At 40.4% G+C, this 22,332-nt stretch overlaps 1 protein-coding gene across 1 annotated transcript; it reads left to right on the top strand.

Moving 5' to 3' along the window:
- The first annotated feature begins 1,757 nt into the window (after nt 1-1,757).
- On the top strand, nt 1,758-13,342 carry LOC121854854. Its single transcript, XM_042349648.1, has 10 exons — nt 1,758-2,050; nt 2,901-3,095; nt 4,429-4,784; nt 5,333-5,449; nt 5,995-6,160; nt 8,733-8,974; nt 9,594-9,778; nt 10,458-10,697; nt 10,984-11,749; nt 12,637-13,342. The coding sequence occupies exons 1-9, from the start codon at nt 1,833-1,835 to the stop codon at nt 11,185-11,187; spliced, it is 1,923 nt and encodes a 640-aa protein (XP_042205582.1). The 5' UTR covers nt 1,758-1,832; the 3' UTR covers nt 11,188-11,749; nt 12,637-13,342.
- Nucleotides 13,343-22,332: the final 8,990 nt, after the last annotated feature.

The following is a 22,332-nucleotide window of genomic DNA, read 5'->3' as shown; positions in this document are numbered from 1 at the left end:
TAGGAGAGAAACTCACAATGCGTTTTCTTTATATATTGTAAGTACAGTGCAGTGCTAGGGAGTTGCCGCGTGGTGAGAAGCTTGCTCAGAGGTCCTGTTGGGTGAGTAGCGTGCTGAAGGGAGTTGCTGTACAGGAGCTTCGTTAAAGGTGGTGTTGAGTGTTTCTGGCCTCCAGGTTGAATCCTCCTACACGGCGAGAATGGGAACTTATATACACGTCCAGCGGACGTGGAACGGAAGTACAAGTTGCCGGTGTCTAGACTCGTCAGAGAAACTTGGCCCGACTCTAGGCGACTAGGCTTTGGCAGAACTCCGTTGCTGTGGGATGCGGCTAGGCTGTTGTAGGGGAGAGTATCCACTACAGGATTGCTAAATGTTCAGTTTAATTTCCATCATTTATTTTCTTAAACGGGATCTTCATTCAAAAGTTTGGTGTTAAAAATGCCGGAAAACAAAGAAAACCGAGTTTGAAAAACACTTAGGACGCGGACCCCAAGAACCAACAAAACCTAAATTTCATGATCACTGAATGGGCGAAGATAGTGAATATTTGCTTCCATATTTTATCTATGCATTCTGATATGTTTCTTCTCTCTAATATATAGTCTGTAGCCATTTTCCCAGATTGTCAAACCATAGTTCACCACTCGGGTAACAGTGAAAAAAAATAGCAAGGTCGCCATGAAATTAATAAATGAAAGGAATAAGCAATACACTAACAGTAAATTAAAATACAAATTCACTTAACAAAACAAATAAGGCATCTGACAAGTACCAACAAACGAATCAAAAGACAAATATTAACCGATTTGAGAATATTCACAACTCAGCAGACAAACAAGTTACGTTAATCATAATTACGTTGACAAGTGAGCAAACAATAACGAGGGTTGGGGTACACTACACCAATACAATACAAAGAAGATTAGATAACGCCACCGTTCTTTTACCAATATAATGTTACGAAATTTCAAGCCAAGTACACAATATTATTTTCTACACACGATATTACATCCTATACACAGAAATTGTAATATCCTATTTTTCCTCGACTCACACACTCAACAATATAATGTATACTCAAGTTAAGGTCGTTCCTATGTGTTGAACTCCACCTTCCTCAGCTACGTCAAACCTGCTTCTTCTTTGTCCAGTGTACTATGGTCACCACATTACTTTTAGGCGGAAATCTACAACCAATCAGGCATCTTTCCAGTGGCGCCATGAAACGTCACCTCTGACGTTTCAGCCGGCTTCTCGCGTTCCATCCCCACGTGGTCTAGCTATTTTTTTTTTTTTTGGGCACCCCCCTACAACTTTGTGTAAGGTGAAGCGCAGAAGCGTTTACAGCGCCCAACAGGGAAGCATGCTAAGTTCATGCTTGCCTTATGTCTCAGGAGTTAAGGGCGTAGAAGCCTGAAGAGTCGAGGCCTGAAGAGTCAAGGGCGTAGAAGCCTGAAGAGTCAATGGTTTATGTCTAAACAAGTTATTGGAAGTTCCAACAACTTGTCCCTGAATACGAATTCGCAACTTTCGACTTACAGCAGGTACCTATTTTGCTGCTAGGTGAACAGGGACGAAGGGTACTAGGAAGTGTCCAAACAACTTCCGCCAGCCCGGGAATCGAACCCGTGACATCTTGCTTGCGAGGCAAGAACGGTACCGCTCTACCACCAGCTCCCCTCTAGCTATGGTTTGTTGAGGTTGTTGCGGTAGTTTTCTCAACGTAACGTCACGTCACGTCACACCATATACTGTAGATTAAAACTACCTTAGGACTCTATTGGCTTTTTTCGGGGGATTTCTTCCAGATAACTTCAACAGGTGTAAACATGGACGTTCTATCTCTTGGCCTGTTGTGTGTGCTGTTGGCGGGGTGTATTGGAGTCCAAGTCACCTGTCAAGACGCTCACAAAGATCCGGGGACGCTGGTGACAGGTCGTGACTTAGAGGTGCTGATGGGGCAAGTGGTGGAGGAGAGGCTGCTCGAGTGTCATCTGATGCTCGTGGGCGCTGCGGGAACCCCAGGCGCCATCTTTCATGTTCTCAGGTCAGTTAACGAAATTTAGAACAGAAGAAAACGACTATTATCTCACGAAAATAACGTAACATTAAAATCAACTTAAATTGGAGGACACAAGACGACGTCGAGTGGTCTGGAGTCTTCTTGGTGGATCAACACCATTCACAATCCAGAGTGACTCCATCAGGTGTTGTATATCGATGTTTCATACGAGTCGTTTGATTTTTAATGAACGCCTCTTATGTTTTCACAATTCGGCGAGATTCGAAGTGATTTTGTTAAAAGTGCCCGATTGCAGCTTTTATCGGCCTGCTGGGAATTTCAATCCTCGCTTAAGTCATTCTTATAATATTTGTCATTGTGATTTCATTAATGTGGCATTTTTTCCAAATTATTGGTCGACTAATATCTCATAATCCATCTTTCCACAGTTCTGTCAATGCCTAGCTGATGGCCACTGATATATTCCTTCAATCTATTTCAATTCAATACAACAACAAAAGTATTTCATTATTTACATCGTGTTTTGATAAATCCTTATCCGATTGACTGTACTTTAGCTAATGCTGTCAGAAGGTGACATTGCAGAGTTCTGTGGGATCCTTACCTCACCAAGGCTACCATCTGCCATCGCTCATAGAGGACAATACTCCACTTAAAAAAGACACCAACACTTTTTGGCCGAGTACAAGTACGAACAGAGGTACTAATAGGTGTAAACCAATATCCACCCCTACATCCCTAAATAACAAGGCTGTCAAAACATAATAATATGACCGTAGTAATAAATTATATTTTCTAAAATTTAGTTTTTCTTGTAGAATTTTCATTTGTTTACTTAAAATATTGTTTAATTCATCAAAATTCATACCTGCAGGTTTATGAACTCTGAGAGAATGTTTCCTCATGTAACGGTGTCAGTGGGCGAGGAAGGGGAGCCGCTTGATTTAGGTGAATCTTCCCTAACGTCAGATGAGGTGCTGGCGGATCTGCGTCAAGGCGACGTCAGGTTCAGGTGCCGCGCTATTGTCCTCGACATCACCCACGAGAACTTCATGGAACCTATATTAAGGTGAAGATGGAAGGGGTTACTGAAAGACTTCATTTGTTTGTGTATGTCTTTAAAGTGTGAATGTGTCTGTGGTGAAAGAATGTTTGTTTGAATGGATATAAAAATATAAGAATGGAGGAAACTGCAGCGGGCCTATTTCCCCAAACTGGGCAGTACCATTTACACCCAACGCCTATCGTTCATGCAACCTCCATTTGAAGCTACCCAACGAGTTCGAGTTAATGATGGTGTTTGGTAACTTGTTGAACTCATTCACTACTCTATTTCCAAACCAAAACCAGTGTTTACCTATCTCGCGCCTAAATCTAAATTTGTCTAATTAAAACCCATTGCTACGAGTTCGCTACCGGGTTGGACAGTTTGAGTACCTCTTTTGTAACACCTTTATTTAACCCTTGACTTCCATTTATACACCTCGATCACATCGCTCCTCACTTAGCCATTTTTCGACCATATGAAAATTTTTTAAATCTTCCTGTAGTTTTGCGGAGTTCTCGTCAAATTTAATTACACGCCCTATTTTAGTGTCGTCAGCAAATTTACTTATGTTGCTGTCTACGCTTATGCTTATGTTGTTTATGTACTGTATATGATAAAATAGTACTGGTCCAAGTACTGAGCCTTGGGGTGCTCCACTTGTGACGTGTGCCATTAATACTGACTGTTGACTGTCCTGTCCTGTAACCACGCCCTAGTCCAGTTTAGAACATCTCCAATTCCACGAATACTCCAAGCTTTGTCAATAAATTTGTTAAACTATAAAAAAAAACAACACCCACATTACGTATGTCTTTCGTGGGGGACCCTGTCGAAGGATTTGCGAAAGGCGAGGTAAACCACATCATGAATGTGTCCGTCATCCACTGATTCGAAAACAGTTGAAAAGAATGATTATAGATTTGTCAGACATGAACGCCCACTTGTGAAGCCATGCTGGGAATCGTTGATCAATTTGTATTTCTCCCGGTGATTTCCAATTGGATTTGAAATTATTGCTTCCAATAATTTGACTACAATTTACATTAAACTAATTGGACGATAAAGGATAGTGTTCTATCTCCCTTCTTGAAAATCGGTACTGTACAGTACTGTAAATCACACGGAAACTGACATACACTGTCTGATGTGACAAGTGAAATCGGGTCCTATAGATATGACTGCCAGTTAGGAATTGAAGTTTGTTAACGATAAGCTTCTGATACTTACAGTAAATTAAGAGACTCGTCTCTCTTTATCGGCTTTTCCTACCTGCCCGTTCCTTCTTAACTCAGTTTTCTAGCCACTGTCTGTCAATCTTTCCCTAAACCTGCTGTCTCTCCGTGTATGTGGTCAGGTTCCTAGAGAGGACGGAGCTGTACCAATGGCCAGAGACGTACGTGGTGGTAATGGGACCCAAGAAGCTTACCCAGGACGTCTTCGACCACTACACCTTCAGAAACACCGCTAACCTTCTCTACCTCGCCTTCCTTCTCTACCCTCTTGACGACGCTGATGCTCTTCACTCTCCCGCCATTGCTAAATCATCTATTCACTTAACTGACGTCGCTAGTTCTGACGCTAGTGACTCGACTGATGCTGCTAAACCATTATACCTTCCTAACACGCATTTCGCCGACGTTGTCAACTCGGACATGGCCGTCAGAACAGAAGCATCGACTGCATCTATCAAGCGCAGACAGGTGACCTCAGGTGAGACTGTTGATGTGCTTTGGTACAGGTGTGCAGGTCTGTAAGCACGAGGTGGGGTCTGTGCCAAACACCCACCATTAGGTGATGAATTTCAGACGCTGTGGAACCTTCTTTTGTTAAGAGTTTTATGGCACTAATGCTCGATGTTGCCCAAATCTGTAATTGTTTCAATAGTCAGACTTTAAGCTTTCACTTTGAAACAACAAGTTTTGTTACATTACTAAAAAATTAGTCGAAACAAATATTGTCATTCAAATTTGGTAAAAAAATGAGAACCATGCCGTATTGTTCTACATCATCCATTAACTGCACAACCTTACGACCACCATCGGTGTGTGCGTGTATTCATATACATATAAAGTACAAAGACACCGAGGAAATTTTTAAATATATGAGAGCTACCAAATTTAGATGGTTCAAGTTTCATGAAAAACGCTAAGTGAGCATATTGCTACTAAAGGTCATGTAACTATATGTACATGACCTACTGTACTTTCATGTGTATACTGTACTGCTTACATGTGAGATGACTTGCCTATTTATGTTAGGTGGTGTGTACGTGTACGGGCGGTGTATGTACTGTGCGGGCGGCCTCTCAACCACCCTCCTCATAGACACCTGGTCCACCACTCAAGGCTTCCTGCACCGAGTTGATCTCTTCCCTGGCGAGTATCTTCACGTGATAATAATGCTACTGGTCTTCCTCTACCCACTTTTACAAAGTTTAGCAGTTGCCACAAACACACCTCTACACTCACACTGTCACTAACCACTACTTCCGAAACGTAAATGATAATCGATTTATATTCAGGTCTCTATTTTTTTTGCACAAGTTAAATAGCGTAGAGAAACAATCAAAATTCCACCCCACCCGGGAATGGAACCGAAGAGGCGAGCATGTCAGCATTAAATCACATGCACGGACAAACACAACCGTGCTAACGCGTTCCTTGAGATCCCCCCACACACACTTATACAGTATTAACCAATAATATTTACCATTGTGTAAATTCATTACGAATGTCGCTGAAGTCGAAGTGCAATACCTGTAATACAAATGAAGGCATCAGGTGTATTGGCCCTTACTCACAAAATGTAGTATTGATTATACCGTACTGTGTAATGCAAGTTTATAATTAACATGTAAATTAAGACATTATTTCAGTATTCCTTAAAGTAGATAACACTATAAACCCTCATCTCCCTACAGACCAGTTCAAGAACTTCCAAGGCCACAAGTTCAAGGTGGTATCTATGAACTGGTTCCCTTACATAGAGTTCCGTCGTCAGAGCGAGGAGGGAGGCAGCCTAGTGGACCCCATCGACTCACTGGACATACGCATGCTGTCCGTCATCTCCTCCATCCTTAACTTTACGTGAGTCTTTCTCTTTCTCACTACTCTTTTATCTTTACGTCTCTCAACCTCTTCCTCGTTTATCTCTCTTTTTTTTTTCCTCTCGCTTTCTTTTTATCTTTCTATCGCTTTGCTGTTAATATTTTGTTTTAGCTTCACAAACTTAACCTTTGTTTGTGGCGCGTGTCTGGCTCTTTTTGTTATACCTGTTATATTTATCCTCTTCGTGGCAGTTGCCTTCATCACCCGGCAGTCACTTTTCCTACTGATAGCTTCTTATTTACAGTCTCCGAAGCGGCTTAGACATACAGAAGTAAGAATAGTAATACTCGGTGTACACCATTATAGGTTCTTGTGATTAAGACACTAATGAAAAATAAAACCGAACATTCAAGATAATGACTAAATGAAATGAGAAACACCATTGAAGAGTGAGAATAATTTATGTTAGCGCTTATGTGAATTATCACTAGTACCTTGGTAATATAGTCCTCAAACGCGAACAAAATACTAAATACCTCCGAGTTATTGTTGATGAGAACTTAACTGGAGAAACCACATACAAGCCATTCACAGTAAAATCAATAAACAGTGCGGTATCATGTATCACACTCGACAGTCACTCACTCTCACAGCAATGAAAGAAATCTATCATGATCTTGTTTACCAACACCTGATACACTGTCACACACTATGGGGGGCCTCTGGCTCTTCAAAACACAATCTCTGGTTACTGCACAAAAGAGAGTTGTACGGACAATGACCTACTTGAAAAAAACAGATCACAAACGAAAAATTTGCTACAGTATATTGAAATTTTTAAAATTCGAGGATATTAACACTTACTGCTGTGCCCTCTTTGTTTACAAATCTATCAATCACTTGCTTGACAATAATTACTTCCAGTTCCGGAATAATCAGAGATACAACTTAAGGCACCCAGAGCTACTAAGACCACCCCCCATGTGCTCCTCTCAGTCCCAGACCTCCATAAAATATCATGGTGTGAAGGTGTGGAACAACTTACCCCCACCCATCCGAGCAAACACTACGCTCCCTTCCTTCAAATCATCTCTAAATAAATATCTATTGTCGAAGTATTAATACTTCTTGTAACACTTACTATATTTACAGTACCTGCTTTTATTGTACCATCAAATCCGTTTTATCGGAAATTATCATGTAAATAAATAAGTAATTACCATTGCAATAAACATAATTGCCAACTAGACATAATCCTGAAAGCTCTGTCCTCTTGTTCAACCGTACAACCCAGGTTGTACTGCTGCCACCCCAATATTCCTATGTTTTTAAATTCCACTCTAATATATATTTGTTACGCCGTTTCTTAATTTACTTAAATATCCAGGTTCTAGGCGTAACCAAACAAAAAAAGTGAAGTAAATTAAAAGAATAAAAATAAATAAAGTAAACCTTTAAGAATTTAATTAATTAAATATTAACACAATAAAGAGCCTCGTAGGCTGTCACAACATATTGATTCACCATCGAAACTTTTAAGACGCAAATGATACTAAACATCGAAACATCAAAAGAATAAAAATAAAGCATTGGATTACGTTAACACTGCATAAACATATAAAAACTAACACTGAAATTAACTAACGTGAAGCAACACTGAATTACTTAAATGTAACGAAGCAAATACTGATGGACATAAATAGAGACATAAATAGGTACTCACATAGATATACCACATTGGTGGCGACAGGAACAACACAAATAAATCAAGTATAAGTAACAGGTGACGAGTGTCACTCAAAGGATGTGAACTGTATGACAAGAGGACTGAACTAACTCCGTCAGTTGGTGGGTCCTATATATAAGGTCGGCTCCCGCCACGCGACCCGCCGGTGGGTCGTTTAACGATGCAGATGGTCGTTAGAGAACAAAGAATGCTTGTTACAATACAAAATGGGTTTGAACAAATAATAACAGTTAAAACCTTAACAGCACAGGGTTAAGGTGACTGGAAGCATGTTATATATATAAAAAAATAGAAAAATACGACACGGTCGTAACAATATATATATATATATATATATATATATATATATATATATATATATATATATATATATATATATATATATATATATATATATATATATATACTGTATGTATGTATGTATAAATAAATAAATAAATAAAAACAAAATAAATAAATAAAAATAATAATAAATAATGAAATAAATAAATATTGAAGTGATAACCGTGATAACATTATGAGATGTATTTATTACCACCATGCTATTGTACTATTCCAGATGATACTAAATGTTACATAATTCTTCCTTGAGATAAATGTATAGTATATATCAGGTGCCTCAAAAAGAGCTCAGGTTCTCAACTGGCTCAGCCATGTTAATATTGTTATTATTATCCACTCTGTATCTGTATTTTTCTGGCTAAATAAAATGTTTCAATCAATCAATCTCACTTATGAACTGCCTCTATCACATAGAAGGGTACGAGTTAACCTTGTGGGAGACGTTGATGGAAGAGGTATTTTACAACTGTCACATATAGAGCGGTACGAGTTATATAACGTCATTTATGATTTGCATGGCAGGTATGAGATGCGGGTACCGTGGGACAACCAGTGGGGGACGTCGACAGAGAGCGGCAACTGGACGGGGATCGTGGGAACACTGCAACACCACAAAGCAGACTTCTCAATGATGCTGTCCTGGATGGAGACGCGTCTCCCCGTCGTCGACTACTCCAGGATCTACGCCTCTGAACCCCTCGTCATGATCACCTCCAAGCCCCTGCCTCTCTCCCAGTCCTTCGCTCTCGTCAGACCTTTCTCAGGTGAGCTGAGGACATGACTTACTGGACACATTATCAAGTGAGTAGACTATATACAGTAGTAATGTTCGGGTGTGTACAGTAGTGTATATACTCATTAGGCTCTTCTCAAGTGAGGATTTGAGTTATTAGTACTAATTCAGGTGAGAAAAGTACCTATTAGTACGTTTTCAGGTGAGCAAAGTTCCGGTCAAGGTCTTCTCAATTGATCACATGATTATCAAGGGCTCTTATAAAAGCATGTGAATTGTTAGTCTCCTCAAGTGAGCACATATATCAATAGGGCCTTCTAAAGTGAACACATCAACAGGGTTTTCTGAAGTGAGCACATCTATCAACAGGGCCTTCTGAAGTGAGCACATCTATCAACAGGGCCTTCTGAAGTGAGCACATCTATCAACAGGGCCTTCTGAAGTGAGCACATATATCAACAGGGCCTTATGAAGTTAGCACATATTTTAGAGCCTATTCAGTAGAGAACATGGCACCAGGGCTTCCTAATGTGAGGTGTAGACTAACTAGACCTTCTTAAGTGAGGAGAGAACCTGAGAATAAAGTTTTAAGGTCCTCTGACATTTTAACTTTTAAAATGTCCATGATAACATGCTGTGACCTTCGGCAGCAAATCTGTGGGTGGCGATGGTGGTGTCAACGGTGGTAGCAGGCGTGGTGTTATGGGGACTGCAAGGGGCGTGGGCGTGGGTATCAGGAGGACGTGCCCTAGGCCTAGGCAGGTCTCTCATGCTCACCCTGGCCATTCTGATGGAGGACCCCCCCTCGAGGCTACCCAAGAATATCACCGCTCAGGTAAAACATCGGTGGCATTATCTGAGTTGACCTCGATAGGATATTTTAAGGTGCGAGAGGGTAACTCATGTTGTGATAAATTTGACAAGGCTGTGATAGGTTATGGTAGACTGAGGAGAATTTAGTCTGGCTACGTAATGTTGTATTTCTAAACAAAATAAGTATTGTTACCACACAAACATGTTGCTGTGGTGGTGAGTGTAGTACAGTACTGATGATCACCCACAGATGTTGCTGGGGTGGTGGTAGGTGTAGTACAGTACTGATGATCACCCACAGATGTTGCTGGGGTGGTGGTGGGTGTAGTACAGTACTGATGATCACCCACAGATGTTGCTGGGGTGGTGGTGGGTGTAGTACAGTGAGGATCACCCACAGATGTTGCTGGGGTGGTGGTGGTAGTACAGTACTGATGATCACCCACAGATGTACTGGGGTGGTGGTGGAGTGTAGTACAGTACTGATGATCACCCACAGATGTTGCTGGGATGGTGGTGGGTGTAGTACAGTACTTGATCACCCACAGATGTTGCTGGGGTGGTGGTGGGTGTAGTACAGTACTGATGATCACCCACAGATGTTGCTGGGGTGGTGGTAGGTGTAGTACAGTACTGATGATCACCCACAGATGTTGCTGGGGTGGTGGTGGGTGTAGTACAGTACTGATGATCACCCACAGATGTTGCTGGGGTGGTGGTGGGTGTACTGTATGCTGCTCACCATCACTTATCGCTCCTCGCTCATCGCCCACCTTACGGTACCGGGTAAGTCGGCGACGCTGGAGTCACTCGAGGACCTGTTAGAGGTTCACAGGAAGGACCACTGGACTTGGGGGTACGAACCCACCTATGGCTCCGGCTGGGAATTCCTCAAGATGAATGAGAACCCAACTGTGAGGAAGGTCTTCAGCGAACTCATGGTAAGTCGTCAACGGTGACTTTACAGGCACGAAAAAAATTCAAGGTAAATCTTTATCCCAAATCTGTGATGCGTCCACCAATTAATACACCTACGAAACAAAAGCTAAGTGGACCTCACAACTACTTCCATACGGCACATTGTTTAGATACATAATTCCATTTCACAAGATAATGTCCCGCCAACTCTTACAACCTCTGCACTATTTGAAAACATTATGGAAACATGTAGTGAATCTCTAAAATCTGAGAGTTTGCCCAACTATCCCCTTTTTGTGCCTCCCGCAGTTGGTAGATCTGCAGGAGCAAATGGACCGGGTACTGGCAGGCCGCCACGCCTTCATCACCTGGAAGTATTATATCAGATCCATTATTGCAAGCCGCTACACCAACGCCCGCAGCTACACACCCATCCACACCGCCAAGGAGGAGCTTTTCAATTATGGCGGCTACGGCTGGGGCTTCAGGTGGGTCGGTTGGGGCTTCAGGTAGGTCGGTTGGGGCTTCAGGTAGGTCGGTTGGGGCTTCAGGTAGGTCGGTTGGGGCTTCAGGTAGGTCGGTTGGGGCTTCAGGTAGGTCGGCTGGGGCTTCAGGTAGGTCGGCTGGGGCTTCAGGTAGGTCGACTGGGGCTTCAGGTAGGTCGACTGGGGCTTCAGGTAGGTCGGCTGGGGCTTCAGGTAGGTCGACTGGGGCTTCAGGTAGGTCGACTGGGGCTTCAGGTAGGTCGGCTGGGGCTTCAGGTAGGTCGGTTGGGGTTTCAGGCAGGTTGGCTGGGGCTTTAAGTAGGTCGACTGGGACTTTCTCCAGCTTTCCCCTGACTGTTTCTGTCGATTTAAGAGGTAATGAGTCCACGGTGTGTTTCCCCTCCCCAAACAGGAAGGGAGCTCCATTCAGGCCTCGGATTGATGAATTGAAACAGCGACTACTGGAGGCTGGCTTAATCAACTTCTGGATGGATGAGTTGATCGAGGCCTCTGGTAGGAAGACCCGTACCAAGAGGAACAAGAAGGAAGGAGGAGGAAAGAAGGAAGAGGAGGTGGACAGCAGCAATGAGGTAAACCATTAAAACATGTTAGGTGCATTCGACCATGTCAGACTTGAGTAGTAATGCTCCTGTTGATATCGATGAAACTAGTATGAATGTCACCAATTAATATATCTGTCAATGGGGATTTTTCTTAAATTTAACTATAAGAGGTGCAAAATATACAACTGTACTAACTACTGTACTCCTTGATCATGTCTTGTTATCGGTCAAATATGTCATCATAATTTAACCCTCTTCGGCGGTAAGTCATATTTGGGGCTAACTAAGGCGTCTATGTTGTTAAAGAAAGACCACACCTGCTCTACGTAGTGACTTGATTATACGTTAAACTTACTAAAGTACAGATACAACAGATATAAATATACAGTAATTGTAAATAATGAAGATATATAACTGATAAGCTATTACTATCGCGGAATAAGGTACTGAATATATAGAGTATTAACCTGAGAATATTTTTAAATCTATACCACGTGGAGGTTAGTGTGTGTAAACCTAACTAAGACGAAGTATATACAATACAGTACATGGGTCAAGTGAATGTTATCCTCAACCGGAGAGACAAAGTAGCACATACGATAGTTCAAATACGAGCACTTACTCAGGTAGGCAGGTGTGTGTGTGTAATAATAATAATAATAATAATAATAATAATAATAATAATAATAATTATAATAATAATTATAATAATAATTATAATAATAATAATAATAATAATAATAATAATAATAATAAACGTTTAATTGAAAAAGTTTGCAGCCCGAAGGCTGAAAAAATGCATTGAACATAAATGACTTATTACATACATTACATACAGTACATGTGTGTCTGCATGTGTGTGTGTGTGTGTGTTGCAGGATTTATTAACCTAGGTGTATATGTGTGTGTTGCAGGACGGGGCACAGGTGGTACTGGGTCTCGGTCACCTGCAGGGGACCTTCTACCTGCTAGCTATGGGATATGGGATCGCCCTCATGGCCTTCCTCTTCGAGCTCCTGTTCCATCGCTGCCGCTCACCTGCCCCCGCCCACCAACACCTATCTTCAGCCCACCCACACCCGTCCTCCGCCCACAATTCTAGATCCCCGCCCACTCAATACTAGGTACAGCACATCCGTCACCTACCCTCCTAGAACTTCACCCACCACATTTGCTCGCCCACACCAAACGCAGTAACGCAATGGTTCAGCTAAATAACCTCACGGTTCCAATTCGGAAAAAAAACATTTGTTTTGCTCATCTTCCGTTGCTGCTCGCTGCTGGTATTCAAATTAAATTCCTTGTGCTCCGTGGCGATCACAATGCAGTATACGTATTATATCCCATATATATGTTGGGCTCAGAAAACGAAAAGCGACTACAACGCGTTGTGGTTGTTTTCAAAATAACCAGAAAGCTAAATTTTGTGTTTGGATTTTATCCTAAACTAACCGAACCGAATCCAAACTAACCGAACCGAACCTAACCTAACCTATAGCAAAATCTCGCTTCTGGTTATTTTCCAAACAACCACAACTTGTTGTAGTCGTTTTTCGTTTTCTGAGCCCAACACACACACTATATATATACAGGGTGTCCCATAAGTTTCCATACAACGTATCACCAACGCCATTACAAGCATAACTCCAGCTGTGCTTGAACGTGTTCTTCAGCAGTGGAGGACACGCATTGAAGAGTGTTTTCAACAGAATGGTAGTCATGTAGAGCATATTATATAAATAAAAATGGATTTTCATATAAAATTTATTTTTCCTATGTATGGAAATTTATGGGACACCCTGAGTGTGTATATATATATATATATATATATATATATATATATATATATATATATATATATATATATATATATATATATATATATATATATATATATATATATATATATATATATATATATATATGCTGATAACCACAAGGAAAGAAGAAAACATGTAATATGTTTTACTTAGGCCAGACTGGTAAAGATCTTGTAACTAGACTTAAACAACATAAATAGTGTTAGGACAGGCCAGGAATCCAATGCTCTGTTTGTTCATTTGAGGGATAACAAGCATTGCATTGACTGGGATAATACCTCCTCAATATTACCTTGTAATTCAATTGATAGTAGGAACATCATAGAATCTAGTCTCATTAAACATACCGAAGTATTCAACATGAATTTGAGTAATGGCATGTACAAACTGGACAATTTTGTAATTAAGAAGATTTTTAACCAGGTGAGAAGGTTGGGTCACCATGCCCTCTGACCTGACTACCGACCGTTGCGGTGCTATTTAAAAATTAGTAGGGTCATTACCTAATACCTGACCATTGTGGACCTGGTCTCACCCTCCTCTGTATATATACACCTTGTTTTGTACTTCTCTTTAGTCTGTACTCACCCCTGAAGATGTGAATTACACGAAAGCGCTTGGGAACTTCGTGTTTTCTTCTTTCCTTGTGGTTATCAGCATATACCTAGATCACGTGTACCTAGTGATTTACTTAAATATATATATATATATATATATATATATATATATATATATATATATATATATATATATATATATATATATATATATATATATATATATACTGTATACTCTTTTTGGTGTACCAATAAAAATACATGCATCAACTATCATGTTTCAATCAACAAGAGTGCATAATTATGCAGACACAGCATATGCACAGCAGCGTACTGTTGTTATGTAACATAACTGGTGTAAAATCATATTCACTGTCTCGTGACGCTGCGTGCACATGTTTCCAGGTTCCTTAACTTACAGTATATTGTAGTGGTGGATTAATTTACCACTGACGGATAAAGGAAGTCGGTGTGCTGTTTAATCCCCCCAATGTTCATTGTCCAGAATCTTAATATATTGTAGTGGATTTCTCCCCTACAAACGCTGTTTGTCGCTGAGTAGCCGACCCTGCGAATTCCCCAGTGTATGCCTCGTGGTCTGGGTCAACCAGCGCCGCCATACATCAACGGAGGTCAACTACTAAGCCACGCCTACCCCCGCTATTTAAGACCTGACCTCGTGGTGAACTCTCTCTTTCCTAGCAACAGCCGCAGCAAGCTACACCACCTCCTCCGCCGCTGCCTGGCGGCCCTCTCTCCCGCCGGCGAGTATGGCGACCCACAAGCTGTCCTCCTCTGAGCACCCTCACCAACCAGCTCTCTCTACATCACGCTTGTAACCACGCTGCCACTTCCCAGCACCAAGCTGCACTGTACATCCAATACAACATGTATACAGAGAACACATTGTGAGTTTCCTTTCTCCATCACATCCTGAGTGTGAACCAAACAATCTATATACCCCACAATATCCTACCATGCTAAAACTTTTATGTACAAACAATATAAAATACTGAACAGTACCTGCAAAATTTGGCAAAAAATAGTATAGTACAGTCACAAAATTAGTAATTACCCTAAGGTCTATCAACAATTGAAAATTGTGAGTTTGAACCATGCTTACGAAGACGGGTTTCAATTTACCTTCGCTAATGTCTACGTACTACTTAATCTATATTTTCTTTACGGACTCTGGGTTGTTTGTTAAGTTTCACTTGAAAAATCAATTTGGTTGAAAACAAAGTAGAATTAAGGAACATTATCATTATATTCATTAAGAATTGATACACGAGGGACATCACAGTTTTCTCCAGACTTCTCCGTGTTCACTGCTAGCGTGTATTTGTACAAACATACCAGAGATCCAGTGATGGAAGTGTAAGATCGTTCTATATACTGAATAATATAAGAAGTACTGGATATAATGGTCTTGTAGTGCCGTAAACACCCCTCCTCGCGCATCAACGTAATGTTTGGTCGACTCTCACAACAAATATTTCTATATCTGGCAACACATCGACCTGCGGGATGAGCTGGACAGTTCCCACAACTCTCTACAGCTTTTCCCCAACACTGCTACTACGCCGTAAGCCGTTAGGGACTTCGTCACAATTTCACACGTAATGCCTAACGTATTTATTGAAGAGAACTACTTTTATTACAAGTATTTACATGAATCTCTATATGGTCTTCCAGTTTAGCTTGCCTTAATCCTCTCCGTACAAGTCAGGAGATTACCAGAAAGAATGGTTGTCCGGGCAACTTAAAGAACATTTTTGGTGCATAATAGTTTTGTCAGCTTTAATCTGCGTAAACCACAAGAGAATATCATCTGTGTAGTTATTTAGTCTAGCCAAGAAAAACACAGTGGGTGATACGAAAAATACTAATAACTACAAATGGTTTGAATAAACAAAGCAATTTGATTTAAGGCAGTTATTTGGAACTTGACTATTGCTAGTTTGGTGGACAATTATGGTCTCATTTTGCTCAATATTTGATGCTCAATGCAATGGAGATACTGTAATCCTTTTTGTCGAAACACTGACCCCCAATTTCCAATTTAACCAATCATAAACTAACCTCTCTCTCTCTCTCTCTCTCTCTCTCTTTCTATATATATATATATATATATATATATATATATATATATATATATATATATATATATATATATATATATATATATATGTGTGTGTGTGTGTGTGGTATGAGGAACACCAGAGACAACTATTGGGTGATTTGGAATATTTTGTTAATATGGATATGTATTTTTGTAAGTCCCGAGGAAAAAAAAAGTATATTTTGTGGATTCGAAATGGGGTTTGCGCACGGGTTTGCCCTGTGCGAGTGGATTATAACATATTTATCTGCCGGGTCCTCAAACAACACACCTGGGACTCTCACTAAAAAAACGTCACGCCGACCTTCCAACACTTTCCCTTCCGAGTAATTGGCCATAAACACGGTAAACTTGGCACTCTTACCGCCATGGCTCACACACACACACACCCAAGGGTTCTGATTGTTTCTATAATTGTAGGAAATGTCTTCCGCCAGGAGCTTTCGAAATGACATTCGAGTCAAGAGAATTGGATTTTATCATCCGAATTAAGTTTAGATGTTTCCTCTGAATTTATTCTGGCGATGTGGTCATAGTTTAAAATACGTATGGGTCTTATCAAAACCATTAACTTATAAGCCTTTGATACTGGATAAAAAAGCAGTAAAACTATTTAGTGAAAACTTTTAGGTGGTTAATGTTAAGAGCACAGATGTCAACAACACTTTCTGCTCTATCTGTGATGATCACCCTCTAGCATTTCCAATATCTTACATGATTCATAACTCATGTCATAAGTATGCGGAAATGTCATCTTTTCTGTGTCAATGATTATACGTGTAAAAATTCATACTATAACATCTTAAGAGGCCCGACGTCCCCATCGATAACCCACACAACCTGTTATCCACCTTCGATATTAAAACAAAAACTTTCATGTGACAAATGATGGACTTTCTTTACACTGATGTTTATTTATCTCCATGGGAGACTTTTTGTGACATGTTGGGTAAATATTACCGGTATAATTATCTTATAAAAAGTCTAACAGATTATTTTTGTGTGTAGCCCTTGATATACGTATCTTTATTCGAGTTATTTTTCTTTTATATGAGATATAGTGCACATATTTATTTTTTCTCCCGGTTTTCTGGGGTAATGCTGAGGAAAGTGACAAGTATAATCTTTATGTATGTCGCAGCACATGAGATGTTCGTCAGTTGGAGAAATTCCAACAGATGGAGTTGATGACGAGACAGGAAGAGAATCACAGATAAAAACAACGATTTCTCGATGATCACCAATAAATGGAAAGTGTAGTGTCACAAAAATACCCACACCTTAAATGGTTTGAGAAAAATAGAACGCGACCATATAAAGACAGCTCTTCTAAACAGTCTTGCTACTATCGAAATACAATTATTTACTATTGGCTTGGTGCTATGTTGAGAGGTGTTTTTGTGTTGTGGATAAAAATAAATCTTAAGATTAAAATAAAATTAAAAACTACGACACAGACGCAGAAAGCAAAGACAATGGCGGTGAAGGAACCGAATCCTACCGGGGTAAATCCTACTAAAAAAATAATACGAATAAACTAAACAAAATCTAACTACCAATATAATAATGTGAACAAAATTTATATGCACACAGAAAGGTAAGCATTACCTGTTGAAGTTACAGTGTTCATTTTTGGTGGATGTCAAAGAAATATGATGCGCGAGGCTCAGACAATGACACAAACGTTGTTGCTCTTTCCAGTATATTTTGGGACCAAGTGTAAAACAAAACAAACATAACATGCGCAGCAAAGTGGAGCTTTATTCCACAACTAACACAAAACATAAATATGAGGTAACCTAGTTTATATCTAACATTGCCTTCTACAAATAATACACAATACAAAAAAATATGTAAATTTCTGAATAGCCCAGGCAAATTTATTTTAGAAATCTTAATAAGTTACCAGCGACAAAATGAACAGAAAATGAACTATTGGTTGTTTTCACTCTAACACTGCTTACGTACTTTCGGGCCATCATTGTTTAAGAAAAAAAAGACTTTATATCCTATTTTAGCAAGTAGGGCCTACAGACCACGGAGTAAACTCAAGTATATATATAGCTCAATGGTCTGTTCCTGGTAAAATAACAGTCCAGATATTTTTCTAATCATCGGTGCCAAAAACGCTTTGGCACTTGGCAATGATGTTGGGAAGTCAATAACTTTCGTCAGTTTGTCGCTCGTAAAGTATTTGAACCTCTAAAACAACTATGCATAACTTGTTATGGCAAGTTTCTTTTAAATTTACAAATAAATAAATAGGTGAAGTTTTGAAATTTTATCAAAATAATATATTGCGATTTTCCATGACGGGTCTGATGTCACGGTTTTTAAAGTATACAGTATTTTCAGTATACACATTAATTGTCGAAGATCATTTAATATATTAGCAAGCCAAATCACTTCGAGCCAATTACTGTGGTTTAATAAAATGTCCAGAAAAACAAGATGACTAATATAACGAAGGCTTGGTGACTCGCCACCACCCTGGATATAACAGAACGCCACGGAACATAAGAATATGTGACTATTGTTGTAACTTTCTCCGCCAGATACAGGAAAGCGTTTGTTTACACGTTCAGGGCGAGTCGGTAAGCCAGCCATCACGACGCGGCTGAGCGGTTCTAAGACCAAGAGTGTAATGACAGGTAATGAAACCTGTATTTTCCCATGGATCCACCAATCGAAGATGATATGAACGCAATGGAAACACTCGAATATCTCCCGACACCAAAGAAGTTCGTATTAACCCTATGCCGGCAAGGTCATGTGGAAGGGAGGGAACTGGTGGTGGCCTCTCCACATTATCGCTTGTATAACCTAACACGCAGTCAGTGTTGGAAATCCTACCATTTGTTTGATTAATACAGTTTTACTGAATTAAATTAAATACTGTACTTAAGCCTTATTTTGTGGTCATCTGTATAGGTACAACCTTTATGAGTGACGTAAAGTATATAAAGTTGGAAGCAGTCAGAGTTTTTTAACAACCCCCCCCCCTTTTTTTACGTCCTGTCGGTGAGAGTCAACCACGACTTAGGTGAATCAAAAACAAATTCACTTAGCTTATCAAGTAAAGTATAATTAAGTAGTGACATTGTGATCAGTGATTCCTGTAGAATGAGGTCTGGCAGCGGGACAATCGAGAAAACCGTGAGCCGGGCATCACACGCCGCAGACACTCGAGAGAGGTCTGTATCACAGCCTAATAATGTTCGACGAAACAGTTATTATGCCTGCGGATGAACTGACTGACGAGTGGTTGATGTACCAAACAGATCACTTGGAAAATAGTTAAGGAAACTTGTTACAATCAGTGGCTAAATTGCATCTAAGACCAAGAGTGATCTTGATGGTACAGTACCAAGCTTTTAAGGGTATCAAAATTTGTATACAACGGAATAATGTAATGAGGTTTTACTAACCAAAGCAGTGAAGCCTCTCAAATTTCAGGCATGAACTATTTTAAACATTCAGTTTCCAACCTCGCGTTTATATAAATAACATATACTTCATAAACAGTATTAGAACTCTTTAATATGTACTAAATAGCAGATGTGTATTAAGCTAAATCCTACGACCTATTGACGCTTAAACATTTTGTTGACTTATTAAAATTAAATTCCTCACTTGTATCTGTTCTTATATTAAGGGAATTAGTGTGTTACTTACTCAAAATAACGTATTAATAAAAGTATTTCTTAAGACTATTATTCTGGTGATTATTTTTCATTTCTTGGAAACTTGTGTAGAGGAAGTTACTCCGCTGGTATTTTGACCAAGTCCCGCGTAACTTTCGAATCGCCATGGCATGAGAAAGCATCACCTTGGGGAGTGAAACTTTACTCACAGGTCGTGTTCAGTCTTTCAAATGCGGTATTTGGTCGCAGTGACCTAGTTGAAAACGGAAGACAAGCTTTTTAAATCCCAGACGTCATAACTTAGCCTGTTAACTAACTTAGGTTAGATTAAATGTGGAAACGTTTGTGGATGAAACAATGTTTAAGGAAGTTTCTCAGACAGGATATGCTTCTGCATCGTTATCAGTGTAATAGTGCCTTGTGTGTTTAATATTTTTACGTTAGCAAACGTAGGCCTATGTTCAGCAAAGGTAGCCTACGTGTTCGATCAGTTCTGTAACTGGTACCGTCACATACGGCTCAACAGTTATCGAAAATTTGGAATGGTTCGCAGATGTCCAGACAAAGACAAGTTGATACACATGCCCTCCTTCACCCGGTGTGCCGAGTGACTCCAGGCCCATGATGTCTGTTGGAGAGAGTTTAATTGAACAGTGTATTGCCAGTGGCTCGTGTCATTTTATGTACCGGTATACAAAGTGATTGTAGAAAGTGTTATCACTTGCACATTATTTTTCTAAAAAGCATCTCGACGGTATTCATGTGTAAACTTTCTTCCCAAAGTGACTCGTGTCACCTGATGACAACTATAAATTCATTTCAGATGGAAAACTCGATTTGGAAAGAATGGATCCAGAAAAAAGTGAGTTACTAAAATCCGTACACCGACATGATGACAGAGGGAGAAAGCCTCCGCATCATCACTTCCCCGTAACAATAAATGGACGTGTAGTGGATTTCTCCCCTACAAACGCTGTTTGTCGCTGAGTAGCCGACCCCACCAATTCCCCAGTGTATGCCTCGTGGTCGAGGTCAACCAGCGCCGCCATACATCACGGAGCGGGGGTCAACCACTAAGCCACGCCTACCCCCCGCTATTTAAGACCTGACCTCGTGGTGACCTGTCTCTTTCTACCTACACCAACCAGCCAGCAACACCTCCGCCTGCCTGGCGGTCCTCGCTCCCGCCGGCGAGCATGGCGACCCACACGCTGGTCCTCTTCTGAGCATCCTCACCAACTCTACATCACGCTAGTAACCATGCTGCCTTCCCAGCACCAAGCTGCATTGTACATCCAATACAACATGTATATAGAGAGCACATTGTGAGTTTCCTTTCTCCATCCCATCCTGAGTGTGAACACAAACATCTCATACCCCACAGACGTTTCGGCCCTAAATATTTCACGTGGTTAGGTAAGAAATTTCCTGTCTAAAACCGTGTTAAGCTAAGATATCCTAGGAAGTTCTCCCTACAAGACACGCTACACACCGCATGATCTTGCACGCTGCAGTTACTGCATTTTGAAAACCACTTGTTTTCAATATGATTATCATAAAAAATATTAAATTCATGAATTAATTTAGCTAGCCAATGATTAAGAGTACGGGGGCACTGAATTTAGAAGATGTACTTAATTACATCGTAAACATTATTGATGGTTGAGGTGGTCAAGGGTTGATGGTCTTCTACTCTGTGGAAAATAGAAAGTGTTCGCTGTGCCTGGCTGGCGCTCGATCGCCCTCTGGCTCCGTTTTCTATTCCACTTCCAGGGATGTTAACGCCCAACACTAACCCGGACAACTCACTTTCGTACACGGTTGTATTAGATTCCTCCCGGAAAGTTTTATTATGGCTTGCGTTTTCTTCAAACCAGGTTTTTATTTGTCCATCCATCACGGGTTTATTAGTTAAATACACACCAGGTTACCAGTTCACGTTATTCGTAATAAAAAGATTGACTAAGTATAGTAATAATAACCTGTGACTTCCACGACAAATCCATCCAAATTTTCTCAACTAAAAGCATCGTTTGGCAGTGAATTAGAAATTGTGTGCGAGAATGTAAATATGAACCTCTGTCTTCAGGCGGAGAAAAGGGAAGTGTTGTCCTGCTGACCTCTGCACAATGTTTATCGAGGATGGTCGCTAAGTACAGCAGCTGAGAAGTAAAGGGTAGATTGTAATATTTAAACTCTGTATTATTTAGGTGTTGCATAAATCAGACTTTAGTGTGTAAGTGCACTTCAAGCAGGTCCAAGTTGTGGTGTGTTATTTTAACCATCAGGTAAAAAACGTCACCCCATAGCGGGCTGGGGTGCCGATTCTAAAGGTGGACACGAGAGGTGGCGATTCTCCAAGTGATCCGACGAATTATGTTGTACTGTACAGTATTTCTCTCTCGTACGCTAGGGCTATATTCTACTCTAAAAAACTGAAGAAAAAACAAAGAGATGAGGTCACCTC

This window comes from Homarus americanus, unplaced genomic scaffold (genome assembly GCF_018991925.1).
Source record: "Homarus americanus isolate GMGI-L3 unplaced genomic scaffold, GMGI_Hamer_2.0 scaffold46625, whole genome shotgun sequence".
NCBI lineage: Eukaryota > Metazoa > Arthropoda > Malacostraca > Decapoda > Nephropidae > Homarus > Homarus americanus.
This window is presented reverse-complemented; position numbering and strand designations above follow the sequence as displayed.

Coding starts and splice junctions, on each gene's coding strand:
- LOC121854854 (XM_042349648.1), top strand. CDS start 1,833: ATGGACGTTCTATCTCTTGGCCTGTTGTGTGTGCTGTTGGCGGGGTGT. Junction 4,785..5,332: donor GCGCAGACAGGTGACCTCAG/GTGAGACTGTTG, acceptor TATTTATGTTAG/GTGGTGTGTACGTGTACGGG. Junction 8,975..9,593: donor TCTCGTCAGACCTTTCTCAG/GTGAGCTGAGGA, acceptor GACCTTCGGCAG/CAAATCTGTGGGTGGCGATG.